This window comes from Hyperolius riggenbachi, chromosome 12 (genome assembly GCF_040937935.1).
Source record: "Hyperolius riggenbachi isolate aHypRig1 chromosome 12, aHypRig1.pri, whole genome shotgun sequence".
NCBI classification, from domain to species: Eukaryota; Metazoa; Chordata; class Amphibia; order Anura; family Hyperoliidae; genus Hyperolius; species Hyperolius riggenbachi.
In genome coordinates, this window is record NC_090657.1 from 156843360 (window position 1) to 156870271 (window position 26912).

Consider the following 26912-nt stretch of genomic DNA (forward strand, 5'->3'; position numbering starts at 1 on the left):
AAGTTTGAAGTGCTACACTACAGCCAAAATACTCCAGCTGAACAAGATACAGAACAATCTTGTTCCAGTAAACTCTGATACAGAGAAAACTCCCCAGTCCCTGACCACGTGCCTGAATGACTATACAATGTACCACCAATCCTGATATATTAAACTATTGGACTAGACCCTTGGAGTTTACTATAAAGGGATTCTACTGTATTGAGATGTCAAAGACCAGGATAAAGTGTCCGTAAAGCCATTTACCCATGCCAGCTGTCCTTTATGGAACACAAGGCTTTAGGCTTGGTGTCTTCCAATGAAAGCCGTCCGCATGTCCTGGTAGTGCAACCATCAGCAGCAGCAGCAGCAGGCAGAGACGCTGTACACCTATAAAACAAACCACAGTCATCCACGCTGGCCAACCAATAGCAACCAGAGGAGCTGGAATTCCATGGCTGAACACTATCTATTCCTGCAGAGCAGTAAACAGGACTGCACATTGAGCAGGAAGTTAATCCCGATTGGCTGTCTCCCACGACAGAATGTGCAGCACTCACCCCTCAGCATCCACGCGCAGCTTTTTAAATTGCACTCTGCAGGTTGTCCTCATCTCCATCCTTGGCTTCTGACTCCATCACTGAGCGGTGTAAGCGGATGTGAACGCACGAAGCACAACCTGCAATGAGAGAGAGAGAAGACGGTCACAGCTCTGCTTCCAAAACGTCATACAAAGTATACAGGAAATCTACTGCCCCCCCCCCCCCCACATACAACAGATAAACATGTCAGAGAGGTCCCATGTGCTCCGAGTACTGTCCCCCTATACAGCAGATACACGTGTCAGGGAGTTCCCATGTGCCACGAGTTGCTCAGAAATAGCAGCAGGCAGGTGTGAGCGCATTTGCACACACAGTGAGGTGCAGACTTTTGAAGATGGCCTTGTGTCAAGAAGGGCAGCAAAGAAGCCACTTCTCTCCCAAAAAACATCAGGGACAGATTGAGCTTCTGCAGAAGATATTGGTGAATGGACTGCTGAGGACTGGGACAAAGTCATATTCTCAGATGAAGCCCCTTTCTGATTGTTTGGGGAATCTGGAAAAAGGCTTGTCAGAAGGAAAGGTGAGCGCTACCATCAGTCTTGTGTCATGCCAACAGTAAAGCATCCTGAGACCATTCATATGTGGGGTTGCTTCACATCCAAGGGAGTGGGCTCACTCACAACAGCCAAGGGAGTGGGCTCACTCACAACAGCCACGAATAAAGAATGGTACCAAAACACCTCCAACAGCAACTTCTTCCAAAAATCCAACAACAGTTTGGTAAAGAACAATGCATTCTCCAACACGATGGAGCACTGTGTCATAAGGCAAAAGTGATAACTAAGTGGCTCGGGGACCAAAACGTTTAAATTTTGGGTCCATGGCCTGGAAACTCCCCAGATCTTAATCCCATTGAGAACTTGGTCATTCCTCAAGAGGCGGATGGACAAACAAAAACCAACTAATTCTGAGAAACTCAAAGAAGTGATACGAAAGTATGGGTTGCTATCAGTCAGGATTTGGCCCAGAAGTTGATTGAGAACATGCCCAGTCGAATTGCAAAGGTCCTGAAAAAGAAGGGCCAACACTGCAAATACTGACTCTTTGCATACATTTTATGTAATGCTCAAAAAAAGTCTTTGAAAACGTATGAAGTGCTTATTATATTTCAGTACATCACAAACAACTGAAACAAAGATCTAAAAGCAATTTAGCAGCAAACTTTGTGAAAATTAATATTTTTGGGAAGGACTGTACACCCATCACAGCACTGCACCACCTACACCTACCACAAGAACCGCACCACTCCACCCACATCAGACATGGGGTAGAGACAGCGGCGAGTATGCAGACCTGGGGGGAGAGACAGCGGCGAGTATGCAGACCTGGGGGGAGAGACAGCGACGAGAGTTGGGGGGGGGGAGACAGCAGCGAGAGCGGGGGGAGGGGGGGGGGGGAGAGACAGCCGCGAGGGGGGGGGGGGTGGCGGGTTGTTTGGAGAGACAGCAGCGAGAGCGGGGGGGAGGGGGAGAGAAAGCGGCGAGAGCGGGCGGGGAGAGACAGCGGCAAGAGCGGGCGGGGGGAGGGGAGAGACAGCGGCAAGAGCGGGCGGGGGGAGGGGGGAGAGACAGCGGCGAGACCTGGGGAGGGGGGTAGAGAGCAGCGAGACCTGGGGAGGGGGGGTAGAGAGCAGCGAGACCTGGGGAGGGGGGGGGGGGGGAAGAGACAGCGGCGAGACCTGGGGAGGGGGGGGGGGAAGAGACAGCGGCGAAACCTGGGAAGGGGGGGGGGGGGGGGGAAGAGACAGCGGCAAGACCTGGGGAGGGGGGGGGGGTTGGGGAGAGACAGCGGCGAGACCTGGGGAGGGGGGGGGGGGGAGAGACAGCGGCGAGACCTGGGGAGGGGGGGGGGGGAGACAGCGGCGAGACCTGGGGAGGGGGGGGAGAGAGACAGCGGCGAGACCTGGGGAGGGGGGGGGGGGAGAGACAGCAGCGAGAGGGGGGGGGGGGGGAGAGACAGCGGCGAGAGCGGGCGGGGAGAGGCAGCGAGAGCGGGGGGGGGGGGGGGGGGGAGGGAGAGACAGCAGCGAGAGGCAGCAAGAGCGAGGGGGGGGGGGGGAGGGGGAGAGACAGCGGCGAGAGTGGGCGCGGGGAGAGACAGCGGCAAGAGCGGGCGGGGGGAGAGACAGCGGCAAGAGCGGGCGGGGGGGAGGGGGGGACACAGCAGCGAGACCTGGGGAGGGGGGAGAGACACCGGCGAGACCTGGGGAGGGGGGGGGGGAAGAGACAGCGGGGAGACCTGGGGAGGGGGGGGGGGAGAAAGCGGCGAAACCTGGGGAGGGGGCTGGGGAAGAGACAGCGGCGAAACCTGGGGAGGGGGGGGGGGGGGGGAAGAGACAGCGGCGAGACCTGGGGAGGGGGGGGGGCAGAGAGACAGCGGCGAGACCTGGGGAGGGGGGGGGGCAGAGAGACAGCGGCGAGACCTGGGGAGGGGGGGGGGGCAGAGAGACAGCGGCGAGACCTGGGGAGGGGGGGAGAGAGACAGCAGCGAGACCTGAGGAGGGGGGGGGGGGGAGGAAAGAGAGACAGCGGCGAGACCTGGGGAGGGGGGGGGGGGGGGGGGGGGAGAGACAGCGGCGAGACCTGGGGAGGGGGGGGGGGGGAGAGACAGCGGCGAGACCTGGGGAGGGGGGGGGGAGAAAGACAGCGGCGAGACCTGGGGAGGGGGGGGGAGAGAGACAGCGGCGAGACCTGGGGAGGGGGGGGGGAGAGACAGCGGCGAGACCTGGGGAGGGGGGGGAGAAAGACAGCGGCGAGACCTGGGGAGGGGGGGGGGGAGAGAGACAGCGGCGAGACCTGGGGAGGGGGGGAGAGACAGCGGCGAGACCTGGGGAGGGGGGAGAGACAGCGGCGAGACCTGGGGAGGGGGGCGGAGAGAGACAGCGGCGAGATCTGGGGAGAGGGGAGAGAGACAGCGGCGAGACCTGGGGAGGGGGGGAGAGAGACAGCGGCGAGACCTGGGGAGGGGGGGGGAGAGAGACAGCGGCGAGACCTTGGGGGGGGGGGGGGGAGAGAGACAGCGGCGAGACCTTGGGGGGGGGGGGGGGGGAGAGACAGCGGCGAGACCTGGGGAGGGGGGGGGGGAGAGACAGCGGCGAGACCTGGGGAGGGGGGGGGGGAGAGACAGCGGCGAGACCTGGGGAGGGGGGGGGGGGGGAGAGACAGCGGCGAGACCTGGGGAGGGGGGGGAGAGACAGCGGCAAGACCTGGGGAGGGGGGGAGAGACAGCGGCAAGACCTGGGGAGGGGGGAAGAGACAGCGGCAAGACCTGGGGAGGGGGGAAGAGACAGCGGCAAGACCTGGGGAGGGGGGGGGGGGGGAGAGAGACAGCGGCGAGACCTGGGGAGGGGGGGGGGAGAGAGACAGCGGCGAGACCTGGGGAGGGGGGGAGAGAGACAGCGGCGAGACCTGGGGAGGGGGAGGGGGAGAGAGACAGCGGTGAGACCTGGGGGGGGGGGGGAGAGAGACAGCGGCGAGACCTGGGGAGGGGGGGGGGAAGAGACACCACCAACACAGGCTGACAAAAGACCAAATAAAACGGACTATAGAAAGCTGCAAGGAACGATACATAGAGGAGGCGAGCGGCGAGAGACAGCGGCGAGACCTGGGGAGGGGGGAGACAGCGGCGAGACCTGGGGAGGGGGGGGGGGGTGACAGCGGCGAGACCTGGGGAGGGGGGGGGTGACAGCGGCGAGACCTGGGGAGGGGGGGGGGGGGAGACAGCGGCGAGACCTGGGGAGGGGGGGGGAGACAGCGGCGAGACCTGGGGAGGGGGGGAGAGACAGCGGCGAGACCTGGGGAGGGGGGCGAGAGAGACAGCGGCGAGATCTGGGGAGAGGGGAGAGAGACAGCGGCGAGACCTGGGGAGGGGGGGAGAGAGACAGCGGCGAGACCTGGGGAGGGGGGGGGGAGAGAGACAGCGGCGAGACCTGGGGAGGGGGGGGGGAGAGAGACAGCGGCGAGACCTTGGGGGGGGGGGGAGAGAGACAGCGGCGAGACCTTGGGGGGGGGGGGAGAGACAGCGGCGAGACCTGGGGAGGGGGGGGGAGAGACAGCGGCGAGACCTGGGGAGGGGGGGGGAGAGACAGCGGCGAGACCTGGGGAGGGGGGGGGGGGGAGAGACAGCGGCGAGACCTGGGGAGGGGGGGAGAGACAGCGGCAAGACCTGGGGAGGGGGGGAGAGACAGCGGCAAGACCTGGGGAGGGGGGAAGAGACAGCGGCAAGACCTGGGGAGGGGGGAAGAGACAGCGGCGAGACCTGGGGAGGGGGGGGGGAGAGAGACAGCGGCGAGACCTGGGGAGGGGGGGGGGAGAGAGACAGCGGCGAGACCTGGGGAGGGGGGAGGGGGAGAGAGACAGCGGTGAGACCTGGGGGGGGGGGGGAGAGAGACAGCGGCGAGACATGGGGAGGGGGGGGGGGAAGAGACACCACCAACACAGGCTGACAAAAGACCAAATAAAACGGACTATAGAAAGCTGCAAGGAACGATACATAGAGGAGGCGAGCGGCGAGAGACAGCGGCGAGACCTGGGGAGGGGGGGGGGGGGGGAGGACAGCGGCGAGACCTGGGGAGGGGGGGGGGTGACAGCGGCGAGACCTGGGAAGGGGGGGGGTGACAGCGGCGAGACCTGGGGAGGGGGGGGGGGGGAGACAGCGGCGAGACCTGGGGAGGGGGGGGGGGGGGAGACAGCGGCGAGACCTGGGGAGGGGGGAGAGACAGCGGCGAGACCTGGGGAGGGGGGGAGAGACAGCAGCGAGAGCGGGGGGGGGGGGGGGGGAGGGGGGAGAGACAGCGGCGAGAGCGGGCGGGGAGAGGCAGCGAGAGCGGGGGGGAGGGAGAGACAGTGGCGAGAGCGGGCAGGGAGAGGCAGCGAGAGCGGGGGGGGGGGGGGGGGGAAGAGGGGGAGAGAAAGCGGCGAGGAGCGGGCGCGGGGAGAGACAGCGGCAAGAGCGGGCGGGGGGGGGAGGGTTGAGACAGCTGCAAGAGCGGGCGGGGGGGAGGGGGGGACACAGCAGCGAGACCTGGGGAGGGGGGGGGGAGAGACACCGGCGAGACCTGGGGAGGGGGGGGCGGGAAGAGACAGCGGCGAGACCTGGGAGGGGGGGGGGGGGGGGAGACAGCGGCGAGACCTGGGGAGGGGGGGGGGGGGAGAAAGCGGCGAGACCTGGGGAGGAGGGGGGGGGGGGGAAGAGACAGCGGCGAAACCTGGGGAGGGGGGGGGGGGGGGAAGAGACAGCGGCGAAACCTGGGGAGGGGGGGGGAAGAGACAGCGGCGAGACCTGGGGAGGGGGGGGGGGGCAGAGAGACAGCGGCGAGACCTGGGGAGGGGGGGGGGGCAGAGAGACAGAGGCGAGACCTGGGAAGGGGGGGGGGGTGGAGAGAGACAGCGGCGAGACCTGGGGAGGGGGGGGGAGAAAGACAGCGGCGAGACCTGGGGAGGGGGGGGGGAGAGAGACAGCAACGAGACCTGGGGAGGGGGGGGGGAAGAAAGAGAGACAGCGGCGAGACCTGGGGAGGGGGGGGGGGGAGAGACAGCGGCGAGACCTGGGGAGGGGGGGGGGGGGGAGAGACAGCGGCGAGACCTGGGGAGGGGGGGGGGGAGAGACAGCGGCGAGACCTGGGGAGGGGGGGGGGGGAGAGACAGCGGCGAGACCTGGGGAGGGGGGGGGGGGAGAGACAGCGGCGAGACCTGGGGAGGGGGGGGGGGGGAGAGACAGCGGCGAGACCTGGGGAGGGGGGGGGGGGAGAGACAGCGGCGAGACCTGGGGAGGGGGGGGGGGGGGAGAGAGACAGCAGCGAGACCTGGGGAGGGGGGGGGAGAGAGACAGCGGCGAGACCTGGGGAGGGGGGGGGGGGAAGAGACAGCGGCGAGACCTGGGGAGGGGGGGGGGGGAAGAGACAGCGGCGAGACCTGGGGAGGGGGGGGGGAGACAGCGGCGAGACCTGGGGAGGGGGGAGAGAGACAGCGGCGAGACCTGGGGAGGGGGGGGGAGAGAGACAGCGGCGAGACCTGGGGAGAGGGGGAGAGAGACAGCGGCGAGACCTGGGGAGGAGGGGGAGAGAGACAGCGGCGAGACCTGGGGAGGGGGGGGAGAGACAGCGGCGAGACCTGGGGAGGGGGGGGGAGAGAGACAGCGGCGAGACCTGGGGAGGGGGGGGGGAGAGAGACAGCGGCGAGACCTGGGAGGGGGAGAGAGACAGCGGCAAGAACTGGGGAGGGGGGGGGAGAGAGACAGCGGCGAGACCTGGGGAGGGGGGGGGGAGAGAGACAGCGGCGAGACCTGGGGAGGGGGGGAGAGACAGCGGCGAGACCTGGGGAGGGGGGGAAAGAGACAGCGGCGAGACCTGGGGGGGGGGGGGGGAAAGAGACACCACCAACACAGGCTGACAAAAGTCCAAATAAAACGGACTATAGAAAGCTGCAAGGAACGATACATAGAGGAGGCGAGCGGCGAGAGACAGCGGCGAGACCTGGGGAGGGGGGGGGGGGGGAGACAGCGGCGAGACCTGGGGAGGGGGGGGGGGGGGAGACAGCGGCGAGACCTGGGGAGGGGGGGGGGGGGGAGACAGCGGCGAGACCTGGGGAGGGGGGGGGGGGGGAGACAGCGGCGAGACCTGGGGAGGGGGGGGGGAGACAGCGGCGAGACCTACAGCGGCGAGACCTGGGAGGGGGGGGGGAAGACAGCGGCGAGACCCGGGGGAGAGACAGCGGCGAGACCCGGGGGGAGAGACAGCGGCGAGACCCGGGGGAGAGACAGCGGCGAGACCCGGGGGGAGAGACAGCGGCGAGACCCGGGGGGAGAGACAGCGGCGAGACCCGGGGGAGAGACAGCGGCGAGGACCCGGGGGGAGAGACAGCGGCGAGACCCGGGGGGAGAGACAGCGGCGAGACCCGGGGGGAGAGACAGCGGCGAGACCCGGGGGGAGAGACAGCGGCGAGACCCGGGGGGAGAGACAGCGGCGAGACCCGGGGGGAGAGACAGCGGCGAGACCCGGGGGGAGAGACAGCGGCGAGACCCGGGGGGAGAGACAGCGGCGAGACCGGGGGGAGAGACAGCGGCGAGACCCGGGGGGAGAGACAGCGGCGAGACCCGGGGGGAGAGGACAGCGGCGAGACCCGGGGGGAGAGACAGCGGCGAGACCGGGGGGAGAGACAGCGGCGAGACCTGGGGGGGAGAGACAGCGGCGAGACCTGGGGGGAGAGACAGCGGCGAGACCTGGGGGGGAGAGACAGCGGCGAGACCGGGGGGGAGAGACAGCGGCGAGACCGGGGGGGGAGAGACAGCGGCGAGACCGGGGGGGAGAGACAGCGGCGAGACCGGGGGGGAGAGACAGCGGCGAGACCGGGGGGAGAGACAGCGGCGAGACCCGGGGGGGAGAGGACAGCGGCGAGACCCGGGGGGAGAGACAGCGGCGAGACCGGGGGGAGAGACAGCGCGAGACCCGGGGGGAGAGACAGCGGCGAGACCCGGGGGGAGAGACAGCGGCGAGACCCGGGGGGAGAGACAGCGGCGAGACCCGGGGGGAGAGACAGCGGCGAGACCCGGGGGAGAGACAGCGGCGAGACCCGGGGGGAGAGACAGCGGCGAGACCCGGGGGGAGAGACAGCGGCGAGACCCGGGGGGAGAGACAGCGGCGAGACCCGGGGGGAGAGACAGCGGCGAGACCCGGGGGGAGAGACAGCGGCGAGACCCGGGGGGAGAGACAGCGGCGAGACCCGGGGGGAGAGACAGCGGCGAGACCCGGGGGGAGAGACAGCGCGAGACCCGGGGGAGAGACAGCGGCGAGACCGGGGGGAGAGACAGCGGCGAGACCCGGGGGGAGAGACAGCGGCGAGACCCGGGGGAGAGACAGCGGCGAGACCCGGGGGGAGAGACAGCGGCGAGACCCGGGGGGAGAGACAGCGGCGAGACCCGGGGGGAGAGACAGCGGCGAGACCCGGGGGAGAGACAGCGGCGAGACCCGGGGGGAGAGACAGCGGCGAGACCCGGGGGGAGAGACAGCGGCGAGACCCGGGGGGAGAGACAGCGGCGAGACCCGGGGGGAGAGACAGCGGCGAGACCCGGGGGGAGAGACAGCGGCGAGACCCGGGGGAGAGACAGCGGCGAGACCCGGGGGGAGAGACAGCGGCGAGACCCGGGGGGAGAGACAGCGGCGACCCGGGGGAGAGACAGCGGAGACCCGGGGGGAGAGACAGCGGCGAGACCCGGGGAGAGACAGCGGCGAGACCCGGGGGAGAGACAGCGGCGAGACCCGGGGGGAGAGACAGCGGCGAGACCCGGGGGGAGAGACAGCGGCGAGACCCGGGGGAGAGACAGCGGCGAGACCCGGGGGAGAGACAGCGGCGAGACCCGGGGGGAGAGACAGCGGCGAGACCCGGGGGGAGAGCGAGCGGCCGAGACCCGGGGGAGAGACAGCGGCGAGACCCGGGGGGAGAGACAGCGGCGAGACCCGGGGGGAGAGACAGCGGCGAGACCCGGGGGGAGAGACCAGCGGCGAGACCCGGGGGGAGAGACAGCGGCGAGACCCGGGGGGAGAGACAGCGGCGAGACCCGGGGGGAGAGACAGCGGCGAGACCCGGGGGGAGAGACAGCGGCGAGACCCGGGGGAGAGACAGCGGCGAGACCGGGGGAGAGACAGCGGCGAGACCCGGGGGGAGAGACAGCGGCGAGACCCGGGGGGAGAGACAGCGGCGAGACCCGGGGGAGAGACAGCGGCGAGACCCGGGGGGAGAGACAGCGGCGAGACCCGGGGGGAGAGACAGCGGCGAGACCCGGGGGGAGAGACAGCGGCGAGACCCGGGGGGAGAGACAGCGGCGAGACCCGGGGGAGAGACAGCGGCGAGACCCGGGGGGAGAGACAGCGGCGAGACCCGGGGGGAGAGACAGCGGCGAGACCCGGGGGGAGAGACAGCGGCGAGACCCGGGGGGAGAGACAGCGGCGAGACCCGGGGGGAGAGACAGCGGCGAGACCCGGGGGGAGAGACAGCGGCGAGACCCGGGGGAGAGACAGCGGCGAGACCCGGGGGGGAGAGACAGCGGCGAGACCCGGGGGAGAGACAGCGGCGAGACCCGGGGGGAGAGACAGCGGCGAGACCCGGGGGAGAGACAGCGGCGAGACCCGGGGGGAGAGACAGCGGCGAGACCCGGGGGGAGAGACAGCGGCGAGACCCGGGGGGAGAGACAGCGGCGAGACCCGGGGGAGAGACAGCGGCGAGACCCGGGGGGGAGAGACAGCGGCGAGACCCGGGGGGAGAGACAGCGGCGAGACCCGGGGGGAGAGACAGCGGCGAGACCCGGGGGGAGAGACAGCGGCGAGACCCGGGGGGAGAGACAGCGGCGAGACCCGGGGGGAGAGACAGCGGCGAGACCCGGGGGGAGAGACAGCGGCGAGACCCGGGGGAGAGACAGCGGCGAGACCCGGGGGAGAGACAGCGCGGAGACCCGGGGGGAGAGACAGCGGCGAGACCCGGGGGGAGAGACAGCGGCGAGACCCGGGGGGAGAGACAGCGGCGAGACCCGGGGGGAGAGACAGCGGCGAGACCCGGGGGGAGAGACAGCGGCGAGGACCCGGGGGGAGAGACAGCGGCGAGACCCGGGGGGAGAGACAGCGGCGAGACCCGGGGGGAGAGACAGCGGCGAGACCCGGGGGAGAGACAGCGGCGAGACCCGGGGGGAGAGACAGCGGCGAGACCCGGGGGAGAGACAGCGGCGAGACCCGGGGGGAGAGACAGCGGCGAGACCCGGGGGGAGAGACAGCGGCGAGACCCGGGGGGAGAGACAGCGGCGAGACCCGGGGGGAGAGACAGCGCGAGACCCGGGGGAGAGACAGCGGCGAGACCCGGGGGGAGAGACAGCGGCGAGACCCGGGGGGAGAGACAGCGGCGAGACCCGGGGGGAGAGACAGCGGCGAGACCCGGGGGGAGAGACAGCGGCGAGACCCGGGGGAGAGACAGCGGCGAGACCCGGGGGGAGAGACAGCGGCGAGACCCGGGGGGAGAGACAGCGGCGAGACCCGGGGGGAGAGACAGCGGCGAGACCCGGGGGGAGAGACAGCGGCGAGACCCGGGGGGGAGAGACAGCGGCGAGACCCGGGGGGAGAGACAGCGGCGAGACCCGGGGGGAGAGACAGCGGCGAGACCCGGGGGGAGAGACAGCGGCGAGACCCGGGGGGAGAGACAGCGGCGAGACCCGGGGGGAGAGACAGCGGCGAGACCCGGGGGAGAGACAGCGGCGAGACCCGGGGGGAGAGACAGCGGCGAGACCCGGGGGGAGAGACAGCGGCGAGACCCGGGGGGAGAGACAGCGGCGAGACCCGGGGGGAGAGACAGCGGCGAGACCCGGGGGGAGAGACAGCGGCGAGACCCGGGGGGAGAGACAGCGGCGAGACCCGGGGGGAGAGACAGCGGCGAGACCCGGGGGGAGAGACAGCGGCGAGACCCGGGGGGAGAGACAGCGGCGAGACCCGGGGGGAGAGACAGCGGCGAGACCCGGGGGGAGAGACAGCGGCGAGACCCGGGGGGAGAGACAGCGGCGAGACCCGGGGGGAGAGACAGCGGCGAGACCCGGGGGGAGAGAGCCAGCGCGAGACCCGGGGGGAGAGACAGCGGCGAGACCCGGGGGGAGAGACAGCGGCGAGACCCGGGGGGAGAGACAGCGGCGAGACCCGGGGGGAGAGACAGCGGCGAGACCGGGGGGAGAGACAGCGGCGAGACCCGGGGGGAGAGACAGCGGCGAGACCCGGGGGGAGAGACAAGCGGCGAGACCCGGGGGGGAGAGACAGCGGCGAGACCCGGGGGGAGAGACAGCGGCGAGACCCGGGGGGAGAGACAGCGGCGAGACCCGGGGGGAGAGACAGCGGCGAGACCCGGGGGGAGAGACAGCGGCGAGACCCGGGGGGAGAGACAGCGGCGAGACCCGGGGGGAGGAGACAGCGGCGAGACCCGGGGGGAGAGACAGCGGCGGAGACCCCGGGGGGAGAGACAGCGGCGAGACCCGGGGGGAGAGACAGCGGCGAGACCCGGGGGGAGAGGACAGCGGCGAGACCCGGGGGGGAGAGACAGCGGCGAGACCCGGGGGGAGAGGACAGCGGCGAGACCCGGGGGGAGAGACAGCGGCGAGACCCGGGGGAGAGACAGCGGCGAGACCCGGGGGGAGAGACAGCGGCGAGACCCGGGGGGAGAGACAGCGGCGAGACCCGGGGGGAGAGACAGCGGCGAGACCCGGGGGGAGAGACAGCGGCGAGACCCCGGGGGGAGAGACAGCGGCGAGACCCGGGGGGAGAGACAGCGGCGAGACCCGGGGGGAGAGACAGCGGCGAGACCTGGGGGGAGAGACAGCGGTGAGACCTGGGGGGAGAGACAGCGGTGAGACCTGGGGGGGGGGGGGGGAAGAGGACAGCGGCGAGACCTGGGGGGGGGGGGGGGGGAGAGACAGCGGCGAGACCTGGGGGGGGGGGGGGGGAAGAGACAGCGGCGAGACCTGGGGGGGGGGGGGGAAGAGACAGCGGCGAGACCTGGGGGGGGGGGGAAGAGACAGCGGCGAGACCTGGGGGGGGGGAAGAGACAGCGGCGAGACCTGGGGGGGGGGGAAGAGACAGCGGCGAGACCTGGGGGGGGGGAAGAGACAGCGGCGAGACCTGGGGGGGGGGGGGAAGAGACAGCGGCGAGACCTGGGGGGGGGGGGGAAGAGACAGCGGCGAGACCTGGGGGGGGGGGGGGAAGAGACAGCGGCGAGACCTGGGGGGGAAAGAGACAGCGGCAAGACTTGGGGGGGAAAGAGACAGCGGCGAGTATCCAGACATGGGGAGGGGGAAAGGCAGTGGCGAGTATACAGATGGGGGGGGGGGAGGGAGACAGTGGTGAGTATGCAGACATGGGGGTGGGGGGGGGGAAGACAGTGGTGCGTATGCAGCCATGGGGGAAGGGGGAGGGACAGTGGCAAGTATACAGACATGGGGGAGAGACAGTGGCGTGTATACAGACATGGGGGAAGGGGAGGGACAGTGGCGAGTGTACAGACATGGGGGAGAGACAGTGGCGAGTATACAGACATGGGGAAAGGGGGGAGACAGTGGTGAGTATGCAGACATGGGGAAAGGGGAGGGTCAATGGCGAGTATACAGATATGGGGGGGGGGGGAAGAGTGGCGAGTATACAGACATGGGGAGGGAAAGAGACAGTGGTGAGTATACAGACATATGGGGGGGGGGGGGGGGGAGGGGGAGAGACAGTGGTGAGTATGCAGACATGGGGGTAGGGGGGGGGGGGGGAAGACAGTGGTGCGTATGCAGACATGGGGGAAGGGGAGGGACAGTGGCAAGTATACAGACATGGGGGAGAGACAGTGGCGTGTATACAGACATGGGGGAAGGGGAGGGACAGTGGCGAGTGTACAGACATGGGGGAGAGACAGTGTCGAGTATACAGACATGGGGAAAGGGGGGAGACAGTGGTGAGTATGCAGACATGGGGAAAGGGGAGGGTCAATGGCGAGTATACAGACATATGGCGGGGGGGGGGGGGGGACGAAGAGTGGCGAGTATACAGACATGGGGAGGGGAAGAGACAGTGGTGAGTATACAGACATGGGGGGGGGGAGGGGAGAGACAGTGGTGAGTATACAGACATGGGGGGGGGGGAAAGGGGAGAGACAGTGGTGAGTATACAGACATGGGGAGGGGGGGGGGGGGAGACAGTGGTGAGCATACAGACATGGGGGGGGGGAGGGGGAGAGACAGTGGTGAGCATACAGACATGGGGGGGGGGAGGGGGAGAGACAGTGGTGAGCATACAGACATGGGGGGGGGGAGGGGGAGAGACAGTGGTGAGCATACAGACATGGGGGGGGGGAGGGGGAGAGACAGTGGTGAGCATACAGACATGGGGGGGGGAGGGGGAGAGACAGTGGTGAGCATACAGACATGGGGGGGGGAGGGGGAGAGACAGTGGTGAGCATACAGACATGGGGGGGAGGGGGAGAGACAGTGGTGAGCATACAGACATGGGGGGGAGGGGGAGAGACAGTGGTGAGCATACAGACATGGGGGGGAGAGGGAGAGACAGTGGTGAGCATACAGACATGGGGGGGGGGGGGAGACAGTGGTGAGCATACAGACATGGGGGGGGGAGGGGGAGAGACAGTGGTGAGTATACAGAAATGGGGGGGGGGGGGAAGACAGTGGTGAGCATACAGACATGGGGGGGGGAAGAGAGACAGTGGTGAGTAGACAGACATGGGGGGGGGCAGGACCAAATACATTTGGCAGGACCAAATACATTTAGCATTGCCAAAGCAAAACAAAACATTAACATGGGGAGGGAGAAGTATACAGACCTCCTCTGTACCGACCTTTAGACTTGCCTGGCTGCTCTGCACTGACATTACCCCGGCTGTGCGTTGCACACGTGTTCCTGTGGCCACACCCCACTGCTAGGATGACACAGAGGAGAGCAGCTGATGCTGAAATGTCTGCAGGAAAATGAAAGCACGAATACAGAGAGACACTTCCTCTGTGCACAGGACCTGCCCAGACCTGTCACCAACATAACACAGCCTTACATAATGTGCCAGCAGCATGCCAGGGTCACATCATCACACACACACAGGAAACATGTAACACTCGTGCCAGGGTCACCCGATATTATTATGTATTTATATAGCTCTGAAATCTCCTGCAGCACATTACAGTGTACATACTGTAGTCATGTCACTGACTGTCCTCAGAAGAGCTCACAATCTAAACCTACCATAGTCATAGTCTAATGTCCTACATTATTATTATTATTATTATTATTATGCATTTACAGGTAGTCCCCGGTTAACAAACGAGATAGGGACTGTAGGTTCGTTCTTAACCTGAATCTGTTCTTAAAGGGAACCAGAGGCCCCCCAAAAAAGCATTTATACATACCTGGGGCTTCCTCCAGCCCCATACGCACGGATCGCTCCCACGCCGCCGTCTGCTGCCTGGATCCGCCGGTACCGGGTCCCGTCATGGCCGCCAGTCGGCCAGCAGACGTGGCCAATTGTCCGCATCACCCGGGGCTCCCTCCATGTATGTACGCGTGAGGCTGCCTACTGCGCGGCCTCACGCGTACATACATGGAGGGAGCCCCGGGTGATGTGGACAATTGGCCGCGTCCGCCGGAAGTGACGGGACCCGGTACCGCCGATCCAGGAAGTGGAGGATGGCGGCGTGGGAGCGATCCAGGCTTATGGGGCTGGAAGAAGCCCCAGGTATGTATAAAAGCTTTTTCCTTTTTTTTTTAGCACCGTTCCTCTCTGGTTCCCTTTAAGTCGGAACATTGTGCCATCTCTGTCCCCTGTACCTCCTCTGTGCCACCTGTGTCCACCTCTGTGTCACATCTGCCCTCTGTACCTGCTTATACAAGTTTAAAAGCCATTTTTTCTTTCAATTTTTTTTTTAAATCGTTTTCTCAAAAACTACAAGTCCAATTTGACTGTCCTCAGAGGAGCTCACAATCTAATCCTATCACAGTCTAATGTCCTACCAGATTATTATTATTATGCATTTATGACATCTTCTGCAGCACTGTACAGAGTACATAGTCATGTCACTGCCTGTCTGGACTGACTGGAACTGTTCTTCTTCCAGGGGCGTAGATATACGGTCTAAATTCCGATAAGTGGTTAATGGCAAAGGCCTCAAACCTGGTGCAGTCGGGCATTGGGTGACTGGGGTTCAAATTCACTAAAAGGGGGTGGAGCCAAAAACAGCCAATCAGATTTCTTTGCTGGATAAACCATTAATTCACACATTTTTGATGCCAGGAACCCCAAAGCTCACAAACTTGGTGATTAAGTGACTGTGTGTCAAGGTTACAAAAAGTACATGGAGCAAAAAAAAAATAAAAAAAATTTTTTACATGAGAAAATATAAACTGCAGCCGTTTTTACACTGCAAATGGCAGGGCGCTCAAATTTGGCACAGTTGGCAACTGGGTGACTGGGATTACTATTCAGGAAAATGGGTGGAGCCTAAAACAGCAAATCAAAATTCACTTTTTGATTTTCAAGGAGAATGTTTCAATTGCTGCCATTCTAACAACAGCAGAGGCCCGCAGAACCAGAGACGAAGCACCCTTGTGTATTTTACCATATATATCAGTAAGAGCATTAGAGAAAACACTTACCATGCTCTCGGTTTCATCTTCACTGCTAAAAGTATCTGTTATCAGCTGTGATAAGAATCCCAGAATGAGCATTCAGTCTGGCTTTGCAGGGAATAATTATAGCTGAGTCATTATAGCAGAGCCACAAGAGGGCAGGCTTGAAAAGACACCAGAGAAGACAGACTCGGCTATAATCTTTCCTTAGCAAAGCTAGACTGAGTGCTCAGTCGGGGATTCTTATCAGAGGTGATAACAGTCAGATTAAACAGAGAAAAATGAAACAAAGAGCAGATTAGGTGTTTACTGTCATGTTCCCACTGATTTATAAGGTAAAATACAAGAGGGTGCTTCATCTCTGGTTCTCTTTAATCCTGGTCCATCGGTCACTGGGTAAGGCCCCGTTCATATTACCAAATGCAGATGGCCATGCGATTGGAACCAAACGCATACAAATGCACGCATCTGCGTTCGCATGCATTGCTGATATTCTTACACTGAGGCCTCATTCATACCTGAAAACAGGTGTTTTTGCACTTTTTTCCCCTCCCGGCGCTCCACTGCGCTCTGTTTTTGGTAAACGCGCTTTTCTAAACGCTTTTCCAGAGCGGTTTTGTAATTCACTCCCCGACGTAAGTCAGGAAGTGAACTTTTTGACCCGGAAAAAAAATACAATATATTTATTCCTAAAAACGCAAATGCAAAAACGGCACCAACAGGTGGTAGCTACTAACCAGGTTCCCAGTCATACTGCAGCCCTTAAATCAAAGCAGATATAACAGCATCCCAGAAGATGAATATAAAACCAAAACAAACTTCAGATCTAAGTGTATAGGATTTGCAGGTACTGGGGTTCCCAGGAGTATAGGATATGAAGGTGCCGGTGTCTCCTCATATATGGGGTATGCAGGTCCCGGCGCTCTCACCATGCATTTCTTCTCTCTCAGGGTATGCATGTCAGGGTCCCCCGTGTACAGGGTAGGCAGGTGCCGGGATCCCCCATATAAGGGTATGCAGGTGTCGGGGTTCTTATTGTATAGGGCAGCCTTTCTCAACCTTTCTAACCTGGAGGAACCCTGCAAATAGCTTTTGGAGCTCAAGGAATCCCTGCAAATAATTTTTTTTGATCTCGAGAAACCCCTACATTTATTTTGCAGGTGGTATGGTCTTTGTTTATTTCACTACTCCCTATTACACTGCCACTCATTATACTGTCTCCTGATGCCCCAATTGAGTGCTTCTTGTTACAGTACCACCTATTATAGTGAGCTCCATTATACATCCCCACGATGGGGGAAAATGCCAAGGAACCCCTGCAGAGTACTCAAGGAACCCTGGGGTTCCAGGGAAACCTGGTTGAGAAAGCCTGGTATAGGGTATGAAGTTGTCAGGGTCCCTGTGTATGGGGTATGCAGGTTCTCCTAACCATGTAGATCTTCTCCCCGGGATGGCTGGTGATGGGGTTCCCCTTGTATGGGGTATGCTGGTGTCAGGGTCCCCCGTGTATGGGGTATAAAGGTCCCCGGGCTCTCTTCGCCATGTATATCTCCTCCACGGGTACACAGGTGTCTGGGTCCCCACCGTGTATAGGATATGCAGGTGCCAGAGCACCCGTGTATGGGGTATGCAGGTGTTGGGGCTCTACTCACCATTTATCTCTCCTCCACGGGTATGCAGGTGTCAGGTTCCCATGTGTATGGGGTATTCAGGTCCCGGGGGCTCTCCTCACCATGTATGTCTCCTCCCTGGGTATGCAGGTGTCAGGGTCCCCCGTGTATGGGGTATGCAGGTGTCAGGGGCCCCCGTGTATGGGGTATGCAGGTGTCAGGGGCCCCCGTGTATGGGGTATGCAGGTGTCAGGGGCCCCCGTGTATGGGGTATGCAGGTGTCAGGGGCCCCTGTGTATGGGGTATGCAGGTGTCAGGGGCCCCTGTGTATGGGGTATGCAGGTGTCAGGGGCCCCTGTGTATGGGGTATGCAGGTGTCAGGGGCCCCTGTGTATGGGGTATGCAGGTGTCAGGGGCCCCTGTGTATGGGGTATGCAGGTGTCAGGGGCCCCTGTGTATGGGGTATGCAGGTGTCAGGGTTCTACTCACGATGTATGTCTCCTCCCCGGGTATGCTGGTGTCAGGGTTCCCGTGTATGAGGTATGCAGGTCCCAGGGCTCTCCTCATGTATGCTTCCTCCCCAGGTATGTAGGTGTCAGGGCCCCCTGTGTATGAGGTATGCAGGTCCCGGGGCTCTCACCATTTATGTCAATCCCTGGATATGCAGGTGTCAGGGTCCCCAATGTATAGGGTATGCAGGTGTCAGGATCCCCGTGTATGAGGTATGCAGGTCCCAGGGCCCTCCTCACCATTTATGTCTCCTCCCCTGGTATGCAGGTGTCAGGGTCCCCCGTGTATAGGGTATGCAGGTGTCAGGGTGCCCGTGTATGAGGTATGCAGATGTCAGCGTGCCCGTGTATGAGGTATGCAGGTGTCAGGGTGCCCGTGTATGAGGTATGCATGTGTCAGGGCTCTCCTCACCATGTATGTCTCCTCCCCGGGTATGCAGGTCCCAGGGCCCTCCTCCCGTGTATGGGGTATGCAGGTCCCAGGGCCCCCATGTATAAGGTATGCTGGTATCGGGACCCCTGTGTATGGGGTAGTCAGGTCCTGGGGCTCTCCTCACCATGTATGTCTCCTCCCTGGGTATGCAGGTGTCAGGGTCCCCCGTGTATAGGGTATGCAGGTATCAGGGTCCCCATGTATTAGGGTATGCAGGTATCAGGGTCCCCATGTATAGGGTATCAGGGGCCCCTGTGTATGGGGTATGCAGGTGTCAGGGTTCTACTCACAATGTATGTCTCCTCCCCGGGTATGCTGGTGTCAGGGTTCCCGTGTATGGGGTATACAGCTGCCAGGGCTCTACTCACCATGTAGGTCACCTCCCCGGGTATGCAGGTTCCAGGGCCCCCTGTGTATGAGGTATGCAGGTCCCAGGGCTCTCACCATTTATGTCAATCCCTGGGTATGCAGGTGTCAGGGTCCCCAATGTATAGGGTATGCAGGTGTCAGGGTCCCCGTGTATGAGGTATGCAGGTCCCGGGGCCCTCCGTGTATGGGGTATGCAGGTCCTGGGGCCCTCCTCACCATTTATGTCTCCTCCCCGGGTATGCAGGTGTCAGGGTCCCCGTGTATGGGGTATGCAGGCGTCAGGGTGCCCGTGTATGGGGAATGCAGGCGTCAGGGTGCCCGTGTATGAGGTATGCAGGCGTCAGGGTGCCCGTGTATGAGGTATGCAGGCGTCAGGGTGCCCGTGTATGAGGTATGCAGGCGTCAGGGTGCCCGTGTATGAGGTATGCAGGCGTCAGGGTGCCCGTGTATGAGGTATGCAGGCGTCAGCGTGCCCGTGTATGAGGTATGCAGGCGTCAGCGTGCCCGTGTATGAGGCATGCAGGCGTCAGCGTGCCCGTGTATGAGGCATGCAGGCGTCAGCGTGCCCGTGTATGAGGTATGCAGGCGTCAGCGTGCCCGTGTATGAGGTATGCAGGCGTCAGCGTGCCCGTGTATGAGGTATGCAGGCGTCAGCGTGCCCGTGTATGAGGTATGCAGGCGTCAGCGTGCCCGTGTATGAGGTATGCAGGCGTCAGCGTGCCCGTGTATGAGGTATGCAGGCGTCAGCGTGCCCGTGTATGAGGTATGCAGGCGTCAGCGTGCCCGTGTATGAGGTATGCAGGCGTCAGCGTGCCCGTGTATGAGGTATGCAGGCGTCAGCGTGCCCGTGTATGAGGTATGCAGGCGTCAGCGTGCCCGTGTATGAGGTATGCAGGCGTCAGCGTGCCCGTGTATGAGGTATGCAGGCGTCAGCGTGCCCGTGTATGAGGTATGCAGGCGTCAGCGTGCCCGTGTATGAGGTATGCAGGCGTCAGCGTGCCCGTGTATGAGGTATGCAGGCGTCAGCGTGCCCGTGTATGAGGTATGCAGGCGTCAGCGTGCCCGTGTATGAGGTATGCAGGCGTCAGCGTGCCCGTGTATGAGGTATGCAGGCGTCAGCGTGCCCGTGTATGAGGTATGCAGGCGTCAGCGTGCCCGTGTATGAGGTATGCAGGCGTCAGCGTGCCCGTGTATGAGGTATGCAGGCGTCAGCGTGCCCGTGTATGAGGTATGCAGGCGTCAGCGTGCCCGTGTATGAGGTATGCAGGCGTCAGCGTGCCCGTGTATGAGGTATGCAGGCGTCAGGGTGCCCGTGTATGAGGTATGCAGGCGTCAGGGTGCCCGTGTATGAGGTATGCAGGCGTCAGGGTGCCCGTGTATGAGGTATGCAGGCGTCAGGGTGCCCGTGTATGAGGTATTCCGGACGTCAGGGTGCCCGTGTATGAGGTATGCAGGCGTCAGGGTGCCCGTGTATGAGGTATGCAGGCGTCAGGGTGCCCGTGTATGAGGTATGCAGGCGTCAGGGTGCCCGTGTATGAGGTATGCAGGCGTCGGGGTGCCCGTGTATGAGGTATGCAGGCGTCGGGGTGCCCGTGTATGAGGTATGCAGGCGTCGGGGTGCCCGTGTATGAGGTATGCAGGCGTCGGGGTGCCCGTGTATGAGGTATGCAGGCGTCGGGGTGCCCGTGTATGAGGTATGCAGGCGTCGGGGTGCCCGTGTATGAGGTATGCAGGCGTCGGGGTGCCCGTGTATGAGGTATGCAGGCGTCAGGGTGCCCATTTATGAGGTATGCAGGTCCCAGGTCCCCCATGTATGGGGTATGCAGGTCCCGAGGCTCTCCTCACCATGTAGGTCTACTCCCCGTGTATGCAGGTGTCAGGGTCCCCTGTGTATGGGGTAGGCAGGTCCCAGCGCTCTCCTCACCATGAATGTCTCCTCCCCGTGTATGCAGGTGTCAGGGTCCCCTGTGTATGGGGTATGCAGGTCCCAAGGCTCTCCTCACCATCTATGTCTCCTCCCCAGGTATGCAGGTGTCAGGGTCTCATGTGTATGGGGTATGCAGGTCCCAGGGCTCTCCTCATCATCTATGTCTCCTCCCCAGGTATGCAGGTGTCAGGGTCTCATGTGTATGGGGTATGCAGGTCCCAGGGCTCTCCTCACCATGTATGTCTTCTCCCCAGGTATACAGGTGTCATGGGTCCCTGTGTATGGGGTATGCTGGTGTGAGGGTCCCCTGTGTATAAGGCATTCAGGTCCCAGGGCTCTCCTCACCAGGTATGTCTCCTTCCCAAGTATGCTGGTGTCAGGGTCCCCCCACCATGTATAGGGTATAAAGGTGTCAGTGTCCCCGTGTATGGGGTATGCAAGTCCCAAGGCTCTCCTCACCAGGTATGTCTCCTTCCCAAGTATGGTGTCAGGGTCCCCACCATGTATAGGGTATGAAGGTGTCAGGGTCCCTGTGTATGGGGTATGCAAGTCTCAGGGCTCTCCTCCCCATGTATGTCTCCTCCCTGGGTATGTAGGTGTCAGGGTCCCCTGTGTATGAGGTATGCAGGTGTCAGGGTCCCCTGTGTATGAGGTATGCAGGTGTCAGGGTCCCCTGTGTATGGGGTGTGCAGGTCCCGGGGCTTTCCTCACCATGTATGTCTCCTCCCAAGGTATGCTGGTATCGGGACCCCTGTGTACGGGCTCTCTCCTCACCATGTATGTCTCCTCTCCGGGTATGCAGGTGTCGGGGTCCCCCGTGTATGGGTCATGCAGGTCCCGTGGCTCTCCTCACCATGTAGGCCGCGGTCTCCCGGGCGCAGTATTCTCACAACACCCGTCGGTGACTCTGCAGCCTCGCTCCTTATGACGTCACCCGCCTCCAGCCATAGAGACGGGAGAAAACAGTGGCTAGAGCGGCCTCTGCGGCGGAGCGGACACGTGACCCGCTTGCACTGCACGCCTCGCTCTGACTGGAGCACATAGCCCCGCCCCTACTGTGTCTGCGGTGTCATTGTACTGGGATGGATATGCGCCTGTGCACTGATGTCCTATCTCTGTGCCTGTGCACTGAATCATTTTCCTTGCGCCTGCGCACTGAGGCCTTATCACCACGCCAGCGCACTTTGATCACCTTATCTTCTCTTCTGCGCAGTGATAGCTCTATCGCCACGCCTGCGCACTGTGATTCCTTTGGCTCTTGCCCACGTCACGTCTCACGGCAGTTGTCTGTCGGTTCTGGCAGGACCTATGTGCGCATGCGCCATTGTATGCAGCGGGGATCAGTACTAATCAGGAGGAATGATCAATGGGATACTAATCATTTCTTACTATATGTAAATTTCATGTAAATATGCAGATTGAACTTGGACCGATAACAAAAGACAGCAGGTTATTCTGATTGGTCCAGTTTCTAGCTGCATATCATTTGAATTAAATTAGAAAGCAAGAAGAAAGGATCTTCATCCCATAGATCAGTGTTCCCCATCCCTGTCCTCTAATCAGCTCTGCTGAGACACTAATTACCTCACCTGTGCATGTTTGTGACTTTGCAAAACGTACTGTTGGTGGGCCCTGAGGACAGGGTTGGGGAACTCTGCAATCACCTCTAGCAGGGCAGGGCTGAGAGGCTCTAGCCACAGGGCGCAGTGTAGGAGGGGGCGCTGGGGCGAGGCAGAGGTGAGAGAGGCTCCAACCTCAGGGCGCAGTGTAGGAGGGGGTACAGTGCGCGGCCAAGGCGAGAGAGGCGCAGTGTAGGAGGTGGGGCAGAGGCGAGAGGCTCCAGCCTTGGGGCGCAGTGTCGGAGGGGGCGTGGGCTGAGGCGAGAGAGGCTCCAGCCTGGGGGCGCAGTGTAGGAGGGGGTTCCCTAGTGAGACATATGGATGGCCCTGCCTAGGAGAAGACATGGAGAAGCATGGGATCAGTTTGATCAGCTGACAGGTGTGTATGGTTCTGGCTTGCTGTGTAGATTTACTGGTTAAAGTGTACCTGACATGGGCACACTAAAAGATTTGATACTTACCCGGGGCATCCTCCAGCCTCATGAGCACTGCTGCGTCGCTTGCCGTTCTCCTGAGTGCCTCCGTTCTTCTGGTATTGTTCCTGGTAATCTGGCTCAGTCGCAGCAGTTGGCTCTTCCGCACATGCATGGAGAGACCAACTATGCATGCGCACAAAAGACCAACTGGCGTGACTGAGCTAGATTACCAGGGCCGATCCTAGGAGAACAGAGCCACTTGGGAGGACAGCGAGGGACGCAGTGGTGCTCATGGGGCTGGAGGAAGACCCGGGTAAGTATCAAATCTTTTTGTGTGCCCATCTCAGGTACACTTTAACCAGGAAGTCTACACAGCAAGCCAAAAACCATACACATCTATCAGCTGCTTCTCCATGTCTTCTCCTAGACAGGGCCATCCCTAGCAGTTGTCATGATTGTGCTATATCACTGACATATTCCTTAGCACTGTAAACACATGGCCATTCTGGCAGAGGAGGAGATGGCCATTCTGGGATTGATTGTACGGTGTGTTGCTGGTTGTCCTGATTGTACAGCATGTTGGACTTGATTTAATAGTTGATTGATTGATTTAGAATATGGCATACTTTTCTCCTGCAGACTCAAAGCACCAGAGCTCCATTTACTAGGACGTGCTCCATAGGCAGTAGCAGTGTTAGGCCAGAGCTGCAGCCACTAGGGGGCGCTCTATAGGCAGTAGCAGTGTTAGGCCAGAGCTGCAGCCACTAGGATGTGCTCTATAGGCAGTAGCAGCGTTAGGCATGAACTGCAGCCACTAGGGGGCGCTCTATAGGCAGTATCAGTGTTAGGCAAGAGCTGCAGCCACTAGGGGTACTCTATAGGCAGTAGCACTGTTAGGCCAGAGCTGCAGCCACTAGGATGTGCTCTATAGGCAGTAGCAGTGTTAGGCCAGAGCTGCAGCCACTAGGGGGCGCTTTATAGGCAGTAATAATAGGCCAGAGCTGCAGCCACTAGGGGGGCGCTCTATAGGCAGTAATAATGTTAGGCCAGTGCTGCAGCCACTAGGGGGCGCTCTATAGGCTGTAATAATGTTAGGCCAGAGCTGCAGCCACTAGGACGTGCTCTATGCGTACATCAAAAAAGGGCGTCGGGAAAAAAGGGCGCGTGGTGTAAACGATAAACAGTATTATCGTTTATTGAAATATTGTGTAGAATTTCGTTTACAAATAGTGTTTTAAGAATTTATAAATCACTAAATAATGTGTATGAGATTGGCAATTCTCAAAACGTTAATCTTCCCTATTTGTAAACTGAAACTTATATTTACGTTTGTTAAAAACCCTCCCTGTACCTATCCCTAACCCCTAGACCCCCTGTTGGTGCCTAAACCTAAGACCCCCTGTTGGTGCCTAAACCTAAGACCCCCCTGTTGGTGCCTAAACCTAAGACCCCCCAGTTGGTGCCTAAACCTAAGACCCCCCTGTTGGTGCCTAAACCTAAGACCCCCCAGTTGGTGCCTAAACCTAAGACCTCCCTGCTGGTGCCTAAACCTAAGACCCCCCTGTTGGTGCCTAAACCTAAGACCCCCCAGTTGGTACCTAAACCTAAGACCCCCCCTGTTGGTGCCTAAACCTAAGACCCCCCTGTTGGTGCCTAAACCTAAGACCCCCCTAGTGGTGCCTAAACCTAAGACCCCCCAGTTGGTGCCTAAACCTAAGACCCCCCTGTTGGTGCCTAAACCTAAGACCCCCTATGGATAATAATGTTTTACAGACATTAATAAATAAAAAATGTAAATAAAAAAATGTAATTAATTTTTTTGGGTGGATAATAATGTTTTAGAAATAGTGATTTAGTATCTTTATAAACGTTATTCGTCACGGGCTCATTTTGTAAAGTTAAATCATCACAAACATAGTTATAAATCCTTAAAAATCTCCGGGCGCCGTTTGTTAAAACGTTAATAATCTCCGGCGCCTTTTTTTCCCTGTTCGGCGCCCATTAAATGATATTTATAATGGGAGTGAATGGGGCGCCCTTTTTGTTCACTTGTCTCATGCGCCCAAATCTCCTGCTTCCGTGCTCTATAGGCAGTAGCAGTTAGGCCTGAGCTGCAGCCACTAGGGGGCGCTCTATAGGCAGTAATAATGTTAGGCCAGTGCTGCAGCCACTAGGGGGCGCTCTATAGGCTGTAATAATGTTAGGTCAGAGCTGCAGCCACTAGGACGTGCTCTATAGGCAGTAGCAGTGTTAGGCCAGAGCTGCAGCCACTAGGGGGCGCTTGATAGCAAGTAATAATGTTAGGCCGGAGCTGCAGCCACTAGGACATGCCCTATAGGCAGTAGCAGTGTTAGGGGTGTTTCCCAAGGACTCCTTACTGAATAACTGCTGGCTTAGGGCTCCTTCACATCTGAGCCCATTTTCTGCGGTTTAACGCAAAGTTAATACTCTTCATTAACCAAGGTAAAATGAGTCCATAGACTTTCATCTTACCTTTCACATCCGACGCTGCGTTTTGGTGCATCGCGGTTCGACGCACCCGGAAGCTTTTGATTGTCGGGAGCCGACGTTTTCCTGCTCGGCGTTTACCGCTGCTAATTGCGTCGCACCGCAACATCCTGGCAACACGCCGGAGGCCATAATGCGTGAAGGATAACGGCTCCTGCATGCGTTGTCAGATGTGAAAGATCCCTTACTCAGAGGAAGAGCCCTTAACCCGTACACTGTCCAGCCACTTGAACGACTTCTGTATCTGTGTTCCCCACTATTTAGCCCCATCTACACGATACAATTTTTTGTGCGATTCGTTCCGATCTAATTCAACTGATCTATTAAATCAGACATGTACGATCGGGATTTGATAGTGTGGTTGAATGTCATTGCAAAACAATGGCAAAGCGATCACACTACTGATCGAATCCCGATTGGACATGTCGGATTTAATCGATCAATCGAATTTGATCCGATCGAATTGCACAAAAAATTGTATTCGTGTAGATGGGGCTTTTGAGGTGCACTGTGTACAGCACTACATAATATGCTGGTGCTGTATAAAGGGTTAGTATTAATCTGTGCATGCACTGCTTCTTACTGCTGCATGCAAAGTCAAGTCCCAGCACTTGCAGTTGGAGTCCCTGCAGAAAGCTGTGCAGTTCTGTATGGAATCTCCTAAGCCAGGGGTCTCAAACTCAATTTACCTGGGGGGCCGCAGGAGGAAAAGTCAGGATGAGGCTGGGCCGCATAAGGAATTTCACAATCGCGGCGCATCGCCGCCACGGCCCGCCCCTCTCACTCTTCCTTCACAGAGAGGGGCGGGAATAGGCGGTGATCCGTGCGGTGATTGACGTCAGGAGGGGATGAGCTGAGGCTGAAAGCTATGCCCCTTCCAGGAAATGCTGGCGGAATGCCCCCAGGCGATTTGGGGGCTCTGCAGCCCTCGTTTAGCGGCGGGGATGAGGCGGATTACTTGGGAGCACTGAAGCGAACTATAAGGAAGCTTTTGCCGGCGAGGGCCACAAAATATTGTATCGAGGGCCGCAAATGGTCCGCGGGCCGCGAGTTTGAGACCCCTGTCCTAAGCTATCTGCAGAATATGAGGCTGGGTCCTGGTGATATGAAAGGTAAAGTTATCCAGCTGTGACAATTCCCTGCAGCTATACATATGTTTATCCACTAGATGGCGATCTTAGCATGAGAATATTATGTGTTTTTACTATACAGTTCATTATGAATACCATATCTGTCCCTGAAGGGGCCTGATCTGCACAGCACTGTCTGGAGGTCATGTTTCAGGGGATCACAGTTCACGTGTCGGCGTGGTGTTTGGTTTGGGAAAAACACGAATAATGCTGTTTGGGGGAGAATTGGGGTGCTCAGTCTTATTATGCCATTTTGTGTCACCACAATATTCACAGAAAAATGCTCTCAACTTAGTGTGCAAATACTATATTCATATAAACTACCGCAAACTGTGACGAAAGGCACTATCATCTGGCCAAACAGGAGAAAAAGCAACCAATAATCTATTTGTATCTGTGCATAGAGTAATCACAGAGGTGTAAAGGTATGGTGATTAGAGATGTGGCGAACATCTCCAAATCCCTGGGGTTTTTACTACTTCCGGGTTGCACTGACCCGGAGTAGTACGCCTGCGCTGCCTGACGGAGCGCGTCCTAGATCGCGCTCCTGTTGCCAGGCACTTTCTGCGCATGTGCGTAACGTCATGAACGACGTCACGCTCATGCACATAGAGCCCCAGAGGTGTTCGCTGGGCGAACAGTTCGCCGCATCTCTAATGGCGATATAATCTATGTGTATCTG

General features: G+C 60.9%; 1 protein-coding gene across 1 annotated transcript in view; it reads right to left on the reverse strand.

Moving 5' to 3' along the window:
• Positions 1 to 21488, reverse strand: part of OSER1 (oxidative stress responsive serine rich 1) — a 46804-nt gene extending 25316 nt beyond the window's left edge. Inside the window, 4 exon segments of the mRNA XM_068264414.1 lie at positions 247 to 369; positions 540 to 568; positions 570 to 658; positions 21411 to 21488. Coding sequence (XP_068120515.1) covers positions 247 to 369; positions 540 to 568; positions 570 to 617 — 200 coding nt within the window. The 5' untranslated portion in view covers positions 618 to 658; positions 21411 to 21488.
• Between the last annotated feature and the right edge of the window lie 5424 nt (positions 21489 to 26912).